The following is a 16799-nucleotide window of genomic DNA, read 5'->3' on the forward strand; positions in this document are numbered from 1 at the left end:
ACAAAATCCTTATTAATGCTTTGAGGTCATATGTATATTTAAAGGGGAACATTTGGATGCTGCATATATTATTTCCCACAGACCCTAAACAATGAGGAAGTAAAGCCAATGTCAAGAAATAAAAAATCACAAAGACAAATATTTAAAAAGCAAATACATTTTTTCAAAAGCTGAGTGCTGCAGCTCAAATGCCAGAAGACGTGTGATGTGTTTTTTACAAGTACAGGTAAAATCACAATGGCAATGATGACATTCAAGCAACCTCCTGCAATGACGCATTTAGCTGAATATGACACTTTTCAGCGTCCATCCTTAGGGCAAGTTAGTACATATACAGTACAAAGGGTTAGAAGAGGTCCCTCAGGGGCCCTTCAGCTGGGCTCTTGGGACACTAACAGGAATGAGAAGCCCACTACGCAGCTAAGCAGCTGCCCTAAGCAAGCTGCTGCCTATAAAAGAGCACATAGTTGAGCCATTTGAGTGTCACGCTTCTCTTCGAAGCAATTGACTCCATAATAAGAGATTGTTTTTAATATAAAGACACTCCATTCATTTGTGTCAGCTAAGCAGTTTAGCAGGGCTTCACAGAAAAAAACTGTCCAGTAAGCAGAACTGGAGAAAAATGAGGCAATGGGTCAGAAGATCAGCTTACTGGGAGCCTCCTTAGGTTTTATGTATTGTGTCACTTGGGACATGAAGGGTGAAAAAGGTTAGAATATATTTATTTTCTTTCTGTCTATACAGGAATATACTCTATTGATTTACTACTATGAAGTGTGCTGGTATTTTATCTTCACTTCTAAGCTTCTATGGATTGAAAAGGACCAGCCATTACCCTCTAAACAGGAAATCTGAAGGGTCACAAGATCATTAATAGAAACAAAATATGTACCTGTCTCTACCTGGTTTTTCTTTCCTGTAGTATTCGCTTGACACACATTATTTTTAATTTATTCATTTTTGCCTCTGAGGTTGGCTTGTTATCTCACGTTGCTTAGAAACTTACATATGAAAATGCTGACTACTAGACCTCCTTTAACGTTGAGCCACATTTGTAGGAGCATTTGTACTGCTCAACTGCTTTTCACTGAGATGACATTATCTCCACCCTGTTGATTCTTAGTCCAAGTATGCAGAGATGTCCTCTGGATAAAGCACTGAGCAGTTGAGTTTGAATAATAATAAATTTTTTGTTTCATAGGCGACAGCATCCCTGTGACCATCCTTGTTTTGTGGATCTTTGGTGGTTTGCTTTTTCAGTACCATGGTTCTCTCCCCCTGGTTGCATCATGATTTCGCAAATCTTTTTCTGTAATACCTCTAAATAAAGGCGTGAAATATCATTTAACCTCTACCCATTACTTCTGGAAGTGTGTTTAAAAAAAATCAGTAATTTTGTTAACAGTGATTGAGCAGCCTAATCCACTACTGCCACCTAGTGTAGCTTTTTTAATGGAGCAGATGACAATAAGATCAGCAAAAAATGTATTTACTTCACATCTCTATCCATTCCTTCAAAATGCAAGTTAGGAAGTGACATGATCAACAATGTATAATCATTAAATATATTTACAGATTATTACTTTTACTTGATATGGAAAGTAGATGTTACTATATGCAATGGAATGCAACTAAGTACATCTATTCAATGTGTATATGATAATGAATATAATGCATTGCTGTAGATAAAACTACCCAACAGTATATAAAGTAGTTAAAATTAACAAACCTTAAACAACTACAGCAGTAATAATTAATGCAGCAGTAATAATCCAAAAACACCATATAAAACACTGATAGGGCCCTTTACTTTCGATTCTTTAAGTACATTTTGCTGATAACACTTAGGCCTACATACTTTTACTTAAGTAAAGGATCTGAATACTTCTTCCACCACTGACTTAAAGAGATACACTGCTACCGTCTTTCTACTGATCTTGCCCTTTTATCTTGCCTGACATTAACCTAAAATACAGAAATGTGACAGGGATATTTTCTCCAGAAGTGAAATGTTTAATTCAAGCTTCAACAAACTTCTACAATTAAAAAATTATCAGCATGTCACTTTTTCTTCCATCATCACTCTTCTTTATCTACACTAATTTACACATCAGTTTAAATTGTATCAAAATCTAAAAATTCCCACTTTGATCTCGAAAAACAAGGCAACTGAACACTGTAGCCTTCTTGCTTTACAATACTTTGTTTTGTTTTTTTTAACAGATGTCATACTTATTTTGACAATATACAGTATAGTGGCAATCTGGTATGTTTTTAACAATGACATACAAACAGCAGCAAATGTATTACATGTGAAAAGAAGATGAAATTTACATTTACTGACAGTGAACACATTCTGACATCACAGGAAAGAAAAATGTAAATTTCTATGAAAATATACTGTATAAAGCCATTTCCTTAATGAAAATTAAGAACGTTTGTATTCTGGGGTGGATTTGGATGACATCTCATGTTTGCATCTCAGTACCTGGACATAACACGCTGATACCCAAGCAGTAAATATGACATTAAAATACATCTTTAACAGGACAATGATCACTCAGAGAACCACAATATTCTTGTGTCCAGTTCAAATTTGTGGCTTGAGTTAAATAAATAGAAGTTTCATTTGTATATTAAAAGGCATGTGTTAAAAGAGTATGAGAAAACTTAAAGGTTACCAGTGAGGGCTGAGTCCATGAGGTCATCATCTTCATTTCTCATATACATTGGACTGGGCCGGGATGGGCGCTCTGAACCCAGCATGGACAAAGATGAATCTGAAGCTGAGATGGGTGACCGGGACCAACTGTCTGCTTTTATTGGATGCGAGGATGGCCCCATAGACATAGAGGACTTCTTTTTCTCTTTGTCCCTTTCCCGTTCTCGGTCTCTGTCCCTCTCCCGCTCCCTCTCTTTCTGCTTCTTCTTTTCCTTCTTGTGTTTCTTGTGCTTCTCCCCTGAACTGAGGGGAATGGAGCTCATGTAGTCCTGGGGGGGAAGTGGACGAATGGTCTGGTCGTCATCTGAGCTGGGGCTGTTCTGGTGGGACTTCTCGGCCACTGAGCTGCTGCCTGACTCGCTCTCACTGTCGTGGTTGAGTGGGGTGTATCCTGGAGAGCGGCTGTGGCTCGGGGAGGAGCGGTCATGCTTGGGAGTAGAGCCACTGAAGAGGGGGGAAGCTTTGAGGCTAGAAATTTGGGGACGCATAGAGTCACCAGATCCTTCCCCTGCTTTCTGAAGGGTCACTTTGGCCTTGATACTTGGTGAGCCACCATCAGGTTTGCTTATGATAATTTTTGCCAGACCAGTCGCACTCGCTCCTCCTGTTTTTGGATCCATCAGCTTTTTATCCCCACTGTTCCCAACTGAAACAGACACTTTTGCCTTAGCCTCTTTATCAGACTTATCCCGCTTATACTCGCCGCTTTGGGAGGAAGAGGCATGCTTGGTACCCATGTTTGATGTTCCACTGCTGGGTGCATTTCCAGAACCACCACCACCGGGAGCAGATCCTGAACCAGGTCCCCCTACTGGTGGCCCTACTTCACAACCATCCTCCCCCACTCCTCCTCCACCTACACTCTTCAGTTTGTCTATGACTGCCGTAAGAGAGGGTTTCTTGTTTCGACTGGGAGACTTCCCTTTGGCGTTGGGGTTATTTGCATTGTTCTGACCCCCACTTCCTCCCCCTCCACCACCGCCTCCACTTCCTCCGCCTGCCCCTCCTCCCCCTCCCCCATACTGAGACTGGGAGCCTCCTGAGAAGGTCATGGAACCAGAGGACGAGGAGCTGGAAGATGAGGAAGAACCAGAGGAGGCGCTCCCACCCATTGGCTTTTGAGAGCTCATGCCTCCACCAGAAGAAGACTTGGTCCCAGAGCTGCCACCTCCTGAGCCCATTGGCGATTTAGCCTTGGAAGAAGGTGGTGTTCCCGGAACCTGGGACTGCTGCATTTTCATAGGGGAGGACAATTTGTCACCAGAGCTACTGGAGCGCGAGTGAGAAGGGGAGATGTTGGGCTTTATGTTGGGATTCATAAGAGACCCAGGAGGTTTGCCCCCCTGAGGCTTAATTTTATTACTACTTCCAATTCCACCCCCACTTCCTCCAGGACCTGACATCCCATGCTTGGTGATTGGGGAAGATCCTGGTTTGCCAACACCCATTACTTGGGAGGGGCCTTTAGACTGCGATGGCCCACCTCCACCGCCTATTCCAGCACTCCCTGGCTTGGAGCTGTTGCCTTGTGTCGCGGAGCTTTCCTTGGACTTTATCTTCCCAGAGGAAGATGAGTGAGAATGATGGCTTTTGCTGCTACTTGTTCCCCCTGCTCCTCCTGTGCTGGTTGTAGCGGAGCTGCTGGAGGTGTATCCACTATGGGACGACGTTTTCCCCCCAGTTATGGTCCCTTTTGCAATCTGAATTGTGATTTTGGGAATTGGAGGTGTTGCCCCACCGGGAGGAGTTTGGGAGCGTCCTGAACTACCAGGAGACTTGGAGCCTCCTCCACTTATGCTTCCCCCAGAGCCTGAGCCACCACTAGGAGGCGTATATGGTCGGGCCCCTGAGCTATGAGACGGGGACTTCCCATCGGGATCTAGTTTTTTGCGTTTGGGAGGCTTTTCTTTAGATTTTCCCTCACTGGATGGGGTCCTGCTACGTTTGACCTGTTTGCCCTCTGTTAAACTGCTCCCCATCCCCATCCCAGAACTGCTCCCTCCACTACCTCCATTCTCATCCTTTGGCCGCATGAGTCCCTGCTGCTGTTTAACTTTGGGTTCTGCACTTTTAAAGTCACCACATGCTGCTCCGAGGCCCATTATAAGGGGGCTCTGGGACCCTCCGCCATGTGTGTCTCCCAAATCAGGAGCTTGCCCCAGAAGCGGTTTACCACCACCACTACTGCCTCCAAAAACTATCCCTATATCAAAAGGGTCCTTCAGTGAGGGCTCTGGGGTGCCCTGCCCATGTGGAGTGGGATTCTGAGGTGTTCCTGACGGGGTATTCTGCTGGCTACTTCCCCCAAATCCCTTGACCAGGTCCATGTCTCCATCGGCACTTGGAGAACTGTCATCAAAGTAGCCATGGCCTGAGGTCAGGAGGTCAGGGTTGAAGTCAGCAGCATCAGGGAAGAAGTTGGTGGAAGAAGAATCGCTGGTGGGAGTTGCGGCAGTTGCAGCAGCCTCAGCAATCAGGTCAGCAGCATCAGTAAAAGGATTCTCATTACTGTTGGTATTGAAAATGTCTGCAGAGTCAAACACTGCACTGCCCTGACCTGAGCTAGAGGAGTCACGGATGGGTGTACCTAGTGGGCCTCCATCCTCCCCACCACTGCCCATGGGGTGCTGTCCATGGCTCCCACAGGTGCCTTTGCCTGTCTGCTCAGGCAAATCTGACAAGATTTCTGTGATATCAGGTCCAATGCTATCAGAGCTAGAGAGACGGACTATACGAGGTGGTACAGTACCTGGTGGTTGCTGTTGCTGAGACTGGACATGAGACTGTGCATAAGGCATGCTGGGGCCAGAGGGAGGCGTTCCACATTGGCTAGGTGCCGGAGTGATGCTGTGGGGTGTGTCTAGGCCATCACCAGTCAGGTTAACATCAAAGATAGAATTCTGAGATGCATCCACATCCATAGAGAGGAGCTCACGGTGGAAGTCATCCTCATGTGTGACTGGATGGTGCTGTGACATGGACCCTTGTGATTTCAGGCCTAAACCAACACTTCCACCACCTGGAGCAGTTCCGGGCAACATGCCACCCTTTTCTGTCCCCCGTGGGCGCTTCTTCTTCCCTTTCAAGTTACCTCCAGGGCAGGTTCCACCCATGCTATCTGTCCGTGGGGAGCCAGATGAAGAATTCTGCCTTTCTAATGGACTAGAACCATACAGTGCGGCGAAATCTTGTGTGGGGTTGTCTTTCAACAAGTTCATCAACATAGGATGATTCTTGGTGTTGCTGGCAGGGGAGGATGTTGGGGGTGGAGTTTGGTGGGGCTGTGGTGCATTCTGGGAGCTTGGGCTAGAACCTACACTTCCAGTTATCTGTAATAGACTTGTTAGTATGGGATTCTGGGTGACTTTATTGTAGTCATCTGCATGGGCTTGCCCGGGCTGTTGTTGTTGCAACTGTTGCTGGCCAGCCACCCCTCCTTGGGTTGGGCATTCTCCTTGGCCTTGCCTCTCCGTTCGTGAAATCCCAAACAGAGAAGTAATGGGACCTGTAAAATTAGGCCCCCCAGGGGGTCCTCCTCCAGTAGGTGTGTTGCCCCCTGTGAGCCCAGGCAGTCCCATAGGGTTAGTTCCATCACCTGCTGCCATGTTGTAGGTGGGACTACCGGAAGGTGGCAGGTTATTCTTTACCATGATCTCCACTGTCTGTGCAATTAGTGAGAGCGCTGGAGTGTCTGCCTGGATGGTCTCTGCTTTCCTCCGAATGGCCCGCATGGTTACAGGGATGGACATGCATCTTCGAGGGAGAGGAAACAATTACCTTAAAATAACATTTTGTCCACATTCATGCATTCAAGAGGAATTAATGGTAAATTAACAATCTCACCTCTGGACCACTTTGGTGATGAATTCATCTGTGCAGATCAGAGCATCTGAAAGGCCTTTATATAGCTTGCAGGATACCTGTCTGGAGTCAATTACCTCCATTACCACTAGAGGATGGAGGTCAGATAGTACAGAGGAAACATAAGCAACAGACTGATTTTGCAACTGATTCCACAGTTTATATATTGTGGTATCACTATCACTTAAGGATAGTGTTTAAGTAACATCAACATTACTGGATTACTGAGATTTTATAAAAGTGAGAGCTCACCACAGACTAATGACTCATTGACTGGATGCTGGAAAGAGACGCTAAAACTCGAGTCAGTAAGAGGACATACTTCAAACTGCAGCAGGCCTGCACTGTCTGAGGAAACAACAATAAAGATGCTGCACATGTAAAATGTAATTTAACACAAAAGACAGGGTGCATGTTGTCGACTGACTAAATACAGGAAATCAGAAGCCAGATATTTACCTTCTTTGATGGAAGTTTGTTTCACACAGCTGCCAATCAAGGTGTTATAGGCTGCCTGGTGCCGGATGATATCCAACAGGAGTGGCACTTGTGCTGGGTGGCGGAAGGGGATCTTGGACACCAGTGCTCCTTGAAGAGAATGACCATCTTGCACCGGGGCATCGCCATTCATGAAGTAACAGTGCTGCTGATCTGGCAACACCTGTGTAACCATAAAGACAGCGGTTTTCTTATAAAAACCTGATTTGTGTGGATCTAAAATGTGGTGTTTGTATTAGCTGTGTGTATCTTTATTTTTATTTAAACTGGAGACCACGAATGTAGCTGTATTTCATGAGCAGCAAAGCAACATTCAAAACTATTAATTTATTTGCAGAAATTACTTTTCTTTACTTTTACTTCTGTTTTCCAAATTTGTATGAAGACAACAAGTACAGATGTTGTCAATCAGAACATATAAAAAAAAAGGCAGAACGAAAGGCAGTATACAGAGACTTGCTGTTATAGTAATCTTGACAAAAGGGAAAGATTAGCTCTGTAATGTTGATGACATTGATTGCCTCAAAATAAGCACAAAAATAGAGTAAGCATAAATTCCAATATGTGACCAAAATTGCAACGTGTGTGGCAGTATTGTGTGCATCTGCTCACAGAGTAGAAGTGCATGTTGTGTGAGGGCTGCAGCGTGGAGCTGCCCTCCTCCAGGTGCTGGCGCTGGCTCTGGACAATTAACTGGTAGAGAGGTGACAGGCTCGGGGGGCTCTCAAACACGGGGATTGCTGTGAAAAATGGAAAGGTTGAAATCAAAATTACCAAACAAAACAAGCACCATCATTTCAGTACATATTAATGACTTGATAGAATGAACTCACAAGTAGCATTGCCCATCCTCTGAATAAAGGACAGTGAAAAAGGCATGGGGCGGTTCATCTTGAGGAAAAAACAAGCTGGCAGGTCCACACAGTTGGAGTTGGTCACAGAGGAAAAGGAAGGTGTCCTGAAATACACCAAAAATAAATTCATCAACTGTCTCTCCCTGTTCTACTAGTTCTGCATTGGGACACTAAAATAACCCTCACATGATTGCCTCATTATGTCAAAGAGTGGTGCATTTATAGATATATGATAAATCTCAATTTTCTTCTGCATTTTGATTGTTCTTGCAGAGATTTAGAGATTTTTACTTGCAGGATTTTATAAGTTCCCTGATAAAGTGAGGTACAATTTCTTACCCCTTGTTGTCCACTGGGTGGGATCCTGTGATGAGTGGAGCGATTGGGAGCTTGTAGATAGCGGAGGTTCCCTCGATTGTCACAGAAACACTGACACCCAGAGAGTGTGGAACTGCAAAGATAACCCAAGTGTCCACACAGGGAGACAATTGACAGAGGTCACGTAAGAATAGTTACAGTGCTTTAGCAAATCCTAATCCTTTCCCTTTTTATGTACATTTATGAATTCATCCACTTCCTCTGAGCACTTACCATTGCTGTCTGTTAAGTTGAGCTGTGTGCCCATTCCTTCCTCAAAAATGTCATAAGGGGACACGTAACACTGAAGAGAAACAAGATGGCCACCACTCCTGGCTGTCAGTAAGCCCACACTGCCATGAAGAATAGTCTCCACTGTATTAGCATTGGTTGCTAACCTACAAAACACAGAAATCAAAAATTATTGCACTGCCTTTTACTCCTAATTATGAATTTATACCACTAGTTAAGTAAACGTATATTTTACCAGGTGCACTGATTTATTTACATAGGTTACATTCTGTTAATATTACACCCGTGCTACATTTTACCCTCTGAATATGTCTCCCTCCCCTGCATGACTTCCTGAAAGATCACAGTGCAGCTTAAAGAAACACACTATTTTACATATTTTTCAAATACCTGGTAAAACCAGGAAATGACCTGCCTCTATCTCTACAAATGCTCTTGTTACTACCAGTTTATCTGGTAACAGTAACACAGCCCCATACTAAATAATCTTGAGGGAATTATCATTTATAATATCCTTAAAAATGTACTCTTAGCTTTATAGGCCCACAGCATGATATCACAGCCCTCCAGTATTTGTTAAACACCACATACTAAGGATGATGTACAACAAAAAGAGATACCGTGACCTAAACTTACCTAAACATGTGCATCATCTTGGTGAGATCAAGCTCCAAAGACTGCAGTGCTATATACATCTTAGTTTTCAGCTTACTGGAACACAGAAATGAAGTAAGATTAATAAGATATAACTGAAAATTATACCAATCATAAAGACATGTGGCAAACAACGGTCTTTAAATCAGGGCTTCTGGGATTCACCGCCCATTTCCATTCCAAGCAGTTAAATGTATTTTTACCCTTTTACTTAAGTACAAATGAAATCTTTTCAGAAAATATACTGTACTCAGAAAGTTTGGGTTGAATGATTTTTCAGTTCTAGAAAAGATCAGTCTAAAAACCTCATTTGTGAAAAAAATAAAACAATTCTCCAACATTTTTAGGTTGGCTTCAACCAGACATCCTTATAGCCTACAAGTCTACTTACTTGTCCCCAGGGAGCTTGTATAGGTCGACCAGTCCCTTCAGATGTTTGGAAAACTCTTCAAAGTTCTTCTCCCTGATGTGAAGCAGGAGAGGAGGTGGTTTACAGACAGCTTTGAGACAAATACAAGTATTTTTCACAGGTCCCTGCATCATTTTACAAAATGGAAATTAGAAATCCTACACTATAGATTGTGTTTATTTATTATTTAGTGTCAGAGATGCACCAATTAATCAGCTGGTTATCAACTGACTATTCTCACAGACACACACACACACGCTGAAACAGGTTGTCGGCATGGAAGTACTTGACTTTGAGTAAAGACACAACACTCGCAATGTGTAATACCTGTTAGGCCAAAAGAAGCTGTGTTTTCCTCACAGACTTTCCTTGAGCAGGCTGCCCAGGTATATTAACAGTTGCCAAAGTAGGCGACCCATGATAACATTTTGCAGAGAAACACAGTGAGATACATTATCTGGTATTACGTTAAAAGACGCGGAAGATATTTTAGAGGCACAGACCAGGTAAAGCAACAGTGAACCCTATTTTCTTTGCCGACTTTATAAAACAAACTGCTGAAGAAGAAAGTCAACAGAGCAGAAACATACACAAAGAGAGACAGATAGAGACGGGGCAAGCCAGTGTGTGTGCAGTAAGAGACATAGGTGCAGGTGTGTGAGTAGGTGCGTGAAAGAAATAGAAATAGTATGTTTATCATCTGGGAGTGTATCATCAAGTGTGTGGATTCTACTCACCTTAGATGCTGAATCAGCTCAGGACAACTCTGTAACCAACAAATAAAAAATATAGATATAATACAATTTATAATACACTTTTGAGGACATTGTGGAATTAAATAAAGAAATGAAAGGTAGTACAGAATTCATGATACACAATGACCAACTTGACCTGAGCTTTATTATGCCATATGAAATTACAGTAAACTGACCGTAGGGTTTTCTCCCTGATGAGCCACTTTGACGTCCACTAGCTGGCCACTGGTGTCCAGCTGCACCTCTACATAAAACATGTCTGATGTGATGTAACACTCGGTACCTGATGGGCTGAGGTGAGAGCCCAGCCTGTTCAGACAAAAAATAAATAGAAAATGCCAGAGAAGAGAGTAACCTGTTTTACTTTAGTCAATTTAAAAATGTTTTTGTATATTGAACAAGCAAGTAATTATCATACAATGTAGCCCACTAAGTAATTCAGGCACCTCAGTATGGTGTCATCAACCTGACCACCTCTCATCCCCAATCAGCCATTACCTCTACTTGGGGTTACCTTACTATCTACTACCTACTATCAATCATAGATGGGAGAGACCAGGTGAGAGGGTGACAAAATATGAGCAAAAGGGAAACAACTCACATGTGTTGCCGAGCGATGGATTCCAGACGATCTGTCATGGAGGGCAGAGATGAGACTAAAAAAAGGAGGCAGAGAAAAACAGGAAATGTTTTAAATCATATAGTGAGACTATGTCATAAAATTGTTGTCTTATGTCCCTACTGTCTACAGACAAATGCATGAAACTCAAAAGTCAAGTAAAGTGTGCTGCATTCAATTAATGGTGAAATAAAAATCAATATAGCTATGTTTCCACTGTCCAATGATGAAAAGTAACACATTCTAGTGGAAAATCTTGCCCTGCCCTCTCTTCTGTCCTTTGAGTTGACAGACTCACCTTTCAACGCTCTTTGCAGAGTCTCCAAGCAGGTGAGCAAGAGCTGGTGACCCGCAGCATTAATCACACCGCGTTTCTCCTGGGACACAGTGTGAAGATAGAAAAAAACAAAAGAGAGGAATAAGATAATAGTGGGGTAAAGACAAAAGTGTTTAATGTTCGGGATTTTCACTGGCTTACTCAGCACAAAAAGTCAGACATTTAAATGTCAGTACTACAGTTTCACTGGCCCTGCAGATAAGTTGTTCAAGTAAAAAGGTGTTTGTGCAATTAAGTGATTCACTGCTACAAATGTATATTAAACAGGCGGATAGTGAGGTACTTCAATGTGATTTGAAGTAGGTCATTATGGAAATTATGTGTGTTCATGGCATTTTCCAAGTTTTTTTAAAAACAACTGCTAGTTCAAATGTAATTACGTATTTACAGAATTGATTAATTTAGAAGGGAAAGTTATCCTGTCTGCATTGATTTATTAAAAAAGGACAAAGGACAAATTAAGGGGGAAAACTGCATTCCGATCCTGTCATTAATAGACAGTGTGTCTTGTGGAGAGTACAATCTGACATAACTTTGACATGAGAGATAATGACTCTTGCTAATATTCGAGCGAGAATGTGTGGGAGTGACTTCTTGTTCGTCAAGTATTGACTGTTGCCTTTTCATGATGAAATAATACAAGAAACAAGCTATCTTTAGAGTGACACTTAACCACAAGGCCCACGTCTACTGGTTCCATTATTTTCTTTCAGAGAAGTCTCCGTCTCACCATGGCCTGACGCACAACCTTGCAGGTCTCCTGCCATGGCCGGGAAGCATTGTGTTTGGCATGAAGCCTCTCCAGCAAAGCAGCCATGCGACTCTGCTTCTCTGTCTCTGAAAAAATATACATAAATATACATTAACATTTAAACAAATACGCAACTTATACACAGTTATTGTCCTAAAGATAAAGATATTCACAGCCTCACCACACTGATTACACCACCTCTCAGTGCTTTTTAGAAAATTAATTTAAGTAAATATGGGAAATGATCTGCTTCCCTGGATGTCCATTTTACCTTTCCTTTCAACTCATGTAAAGCAAAATGCAACCCGAACATCATTAAGATCTAATCAGGCTATATAAACATGACTGTAAGTGAGTGGCATCCTTCATCCATAAGACTTTTTTCCTCCAATATTGAAACAAAAACAAACAAGTATACAGCATTTTAGTTAGTAGCATATTAGTTACACCACTAACCGCTTCCTCCAAAATGCATGTGTTCTAGCCTGTGTGTTTTTTTAATTTACGCTATAGAATAGAAGAGATAGTATTTGGTCACAGTGATAATTAGGTAAAACTGAGTGCAAGAGTACCTGTCATATTCAGTGAATCCAAGCTACATGTATTTTCAGAGTATTGTAAATGAACGGTAGATATTTTCAATAAATAAAGTACAAAAATAAAACAAATGCACCAACGTTTCTCTCAATTCTTCAGCAAATAGTACAGTTCACATTAATATTGAAAGCTGCAGTAAATTATGATTAGTTGGAGCATCAATTGAACTTTGAGATATTATTGAGTGTATTATATTATAAAGACGTCAGACTGTGTCAGTCGGGTCAAAAAGACATTTGTGTCAACTAAACAGAAGCTACTGTTTTGTTATCATAACCTGTCCATACCTAACGTAAGTTACAGTGCTAACGTTACAGCTTTTTACATCATATTGGGCGAGGTAATAGGTGGGTCGAATTGCATTTCTTGTTCAACCTTACCGGCTAGTCAAAATAAGGCAAACGTGTGTGGTGCAAATAAATTACTTTCAAATATATTTGTGTAAGTTAAAATAGCCCTGAGCGTTAGTGTTTCTATAAAGTTGATGTTAGCGAGTTGCTAACATAAACGTTAGCTATTTGCTCACTACCGGGAGCTACAGCTAACTAACATTAGCTGCTACTTTACCAAACAGTTTATAGTGTCATTAATTTGCGTTTCACGTGTGGACTTTATTAAATGTACCCCAAAGATATGTAAATCCTGCCAAATAAAATATCAAAAACAGACATAAAGACCAATCGTTAACGTTACTCAGTCAGCTGTTAGCCATCGTTAGCCTGCGTCGCCTTGTGCAAGACAAATCCTTTAGTTATAATACCAGAAATTCAGTAAAACAAAGCACGAGTCACGTTCTTACCTGTGACCTCTTCGGGTTTGATCCGCTCTCCATGAGCCTGATTCCCTCCTTGCTGAATCGAGAGAGAAAGTTCCCTCGCAGGGCTACCGCTCTGCATAGTTACACCAGGCCCCGCCGCCATTGTCACCCATTTGCGGTTTCCTCGCTTCCCCCATCCGGGCTTCCGTACAGTACCATAATAAGCGGGAGAGTTACAAACGCTTTTCTCGTTGGTGATTTGTTTCCAATTCACACTTTAGTCCAGTTCACATGTAGCTGACTTCGTCTTTAGCTTCATAATAATGTGTTTTGACTTAGTTAGCTATGTAACTAACACCGGAAACCCTTTTAAATATGGAGGAATTAACGTTATTTAGTCTACTACTAAATTTACTAAATAACTGAGTCCAAATAACAGGTTTTGATTTGATTATTTATCAACATAACTGAAAGAGCCGTTCTTTTTTCATTTATTCCTTCTAATACTCAAATTCCTTGACTTGACTGCTTAAAATAGCTTGAAAGACAATGTCTGATGAAGACTCCAGATGGCGTATGATCCCCGCAAGTAAATGATTCATGATTTGCCAAGAGCAACTAACAGCCAAAATCCAAAGGAAGATTGAAATATTCATGTTAATCGACTTCAGAAACAGAGTTGTCCTAACATGATGATTGTTTTGTCCTACAATCTTTACATTTTATACCCTTGTTTATGAAGCAGTCACAGGAAAGCCATAGATAATTAAGCAGTAGATAAAGAAATTTTAAAAAGCAGGCAGGCTCCTGCACAGGCAGCCACACATACACACACCTGAGCCTATTGTACAGCTGAGCCTGTGGCAATGAGTGCTCTCTGGGGAGGATTTTCCCACCAACCATTATGACCTGCCTGAGAGAGGGAGCAGGAGTGTGTGCATGAATACATGTGCATTTGTGCACATATGCAAAGATATATTTGTGAACATTGTTATAAAACCACACACACACACACATACACATACACACACAGGAGATAGCTATAGACAGCAGTGGAGATGGAGAGGGACCAGATTGGCATCGTCTGAGACAGTAGACAGACCTACAGATAGACATGAGAAAAGAGGGGAGGTGCCGCTATGTAATTGATGTGCCCACCAGGAGCTTTAGTTGGCTGCCTGGCATGAAGGAGGAGGTGGGCACCACTGCCAAGACAGCAGTAGGAGAAAGGAAAGGGAGGCACGGGCCTTGGGGAGCACAGTAGCGGGCTGAAACCATGCCCATCAATCAGAGGCTAGTTCACCTTGCCATGCCAAGCGGGACCCCCCTCTGTGCCGAGGGAAGGGGTGGCACAGGGAACGAGGCTGGCACAGTTGCTAAACCTTCCCTAATCCTCCTGGTGGGTGTATCAGTGCCACGTCCGAATGGCAGTAGAGTGGACAGAGCCAGACATGGGGAAAAGAAAAGAAAGTTCAGCCCCTATTCTGAAAGAGGTGTCACTGCATGTTGTTCATCTTGATGTATAATTGTTAATATTATTTCAACTAAGGACTAAAAAATGCCACAGCTTCTCATAAAAAAGGGTATGTTGCCAATTCTATTACCTAGACATTCTTAGTACACACATGTCTATGGTTTTGGAAAGACTTCAACAAAATTAGACCAATCTGGCCATTAAATTTTGCGCCATATGCTGTATGAATTTTGCGATTAGGCTGATTGTTACTTGAGCCTTTGCATGATAGGGTTTTCTTACAACAGCACTTTTTAAAAACAATTTTGTATTGTATTTCTCTATTCTTTTATTATTCTTATAAAACTTGCATTTGTTTATTTCAAATTTATATATTTCTACATTTATTTATGTCAACTGTATGTTCGTCTATGTGTAGCACCTTATCATCAAAGCAAATTCCTCGTATGTGTAAAACACTACTTGGCAATAAAGCTCCTTCTGATTCTGATTCTGAAGTGTGGACGGCTAATACCAGAACACTATACTCACATATAGACCAACAATTGTAAAGGTCCTTTTTTCCTACCCTTCTTATATTGTTCAAATCTTATGGTGTTGAAGGAGATGGCTGTGTAACATCTCTATAAACATATGCATTTGATTTCCTCTGCATGTTTCCAGTTTTAACACAGGGGATGGAGATGTGTGAACAGCTTGGCAACCTTATTGAGTGCTTTGAAGTTGACTACCCTCCTTTTTTACCACCTCTCTAGGTGAATTCACATTTTACCTGCTGTGAATAAAGATAGCCTGTTTGATGCATACATGCCTCCTTGGCAATGCATGGCTACCAGACAAATTAATCAGACAATGCAAATAACATATTTGCTATATGGTTTGGTGGTTGGTTTACAAGCATTTTTTTTTAAAGCTGACTCTTGTACAAATGCGGCAAACAAAAGGAAAAGACTGAGCCTTTTGCTTTTCACCTATCATACAAGTTTGAGATCAGTGAGCCTGAAGGCTGGAAACGGTCCAGAAAACAGTGAAGCATTATCAGGACACAGTTTCTGCTTCTTTGGCACCGAGTGCCTTGAAGTGCAAGGGCAGCTGGGAAGACTAGCTGCGAGGGTGGTAGAGGGAGGGGAGAGCAAGAGACAGAGAGAGAAAGGAGGGGTCGGCCCTATAGGACCATTTGTGATGAGGCTCATTTGCACAACGGCACTTAATTGGCTACAACAATTAATTAATGTGTTGGAAAGTTGGCACAAAAAGTTCATTTAAGAGGGTTTTAATAAGCAATTAGGGAGAAGTAACCAGTGAGGTAGAAGCGACCACAAAAAAAGCTGCAAACTCTGAAAGTATAAACTCCAGCTAGGACTCTTTGGGAATAATGTGCCATATCTGAAAACCGGGATGTGGTTTGCTATTATGGGTAGTAACTGCGCATCCCATTGTGAAGACTCATGACATTAAGATACATTATTTTTACCCCATACTTTTACAACCCCAACTGTTCATGGCGTCCACTTTCCAAAAACAGCATTGTCTCCTCTCCCCTTCATTCTCCCTCCCACTATCTGCCTCCGTCTCTCTTTCTCACTCTGTGTATGAAATATCGCATGACTAATGAGTGGAGCAGGTTGAAATCCTGGGGAAGATGTCCTTGGAAGACGAATGCATTTTCAGCAGAATAATTAACTTAATTAACAAATTCACATGCATATTCATCAGCCTATTAATGTCTCCTCTGCGCGGCTTGATGAGCAGTGGGGTAATAACCATCTCATTTGCATAGCCTGTTCACACGACTCCCCGTTTAAAGACAAAATAAGGGAAGGAAGAGCACAGGAGGAAGAAGGAAGAGAGAAATTGGAAAAGGAGACAACAAATAGAAAACAAGGGAGAGGCGCAGCGGGG

At 42.1% G+C, this 16799-nt stretch overlaps 1 protein-coding gene across 1 annotated transcript; it reads right to left on the minus strand.

The window, feature by feature from the left end:
- Window positions 1-1473: 1473 nt before the first annotated feature.
- On the minus strand, window positions 1474-13620 carry med1 (mediator complex subunit 1). Its single transcript, XM_038735158.1, has 16 exons — window positions 13466-13620; window positions 12049-12155; window positions 11280-11358; window positions 10964-11018; window positions 10539-10671; window positions 10345-10373; window positions 9590-9661; window positions 9181-9255; window positions 8527-8690; window positions 8275-8386; window positions 7915-8039; window positions 7694-7821; window positions 7043-7244; window positions 6836-6931; window positions 6566-6671; window positions 1474-6475 (listed from the first exon to the last, which is right to left on the minus strand). Exons 1-16 carry the CDS (start codon window positions 13584-13586, stop codon window positions 2671-2673), a joined length of 5409 nt encoding a protein of 1802 aa, XP_038591086.1. The 5' UTR covers window positions 13587-13620; the 3' UTR covers window positions 1474-2670.
- Window positions 13621-16799: the final 3179 nt, after the last annotated feature.

Source organism: Micropterus salmoides, unplaced genomic scaffold (genome assembly GCF_014851395.1).
Source record: "Micropterus salmoides isolate LMB-PRFRI ecotype aquatic unplaced genomic scaffold, ASM1485139v1 Ms_hic_scaffold_21, whole genome shotgun sequence".
NCBI classification, from domain to species: Eukaryota; Metazoa; Chordata; class Actinopteri; order Centrarchiformes; family Centrarchidae; genus Micropterus; species Micropterus salmoides.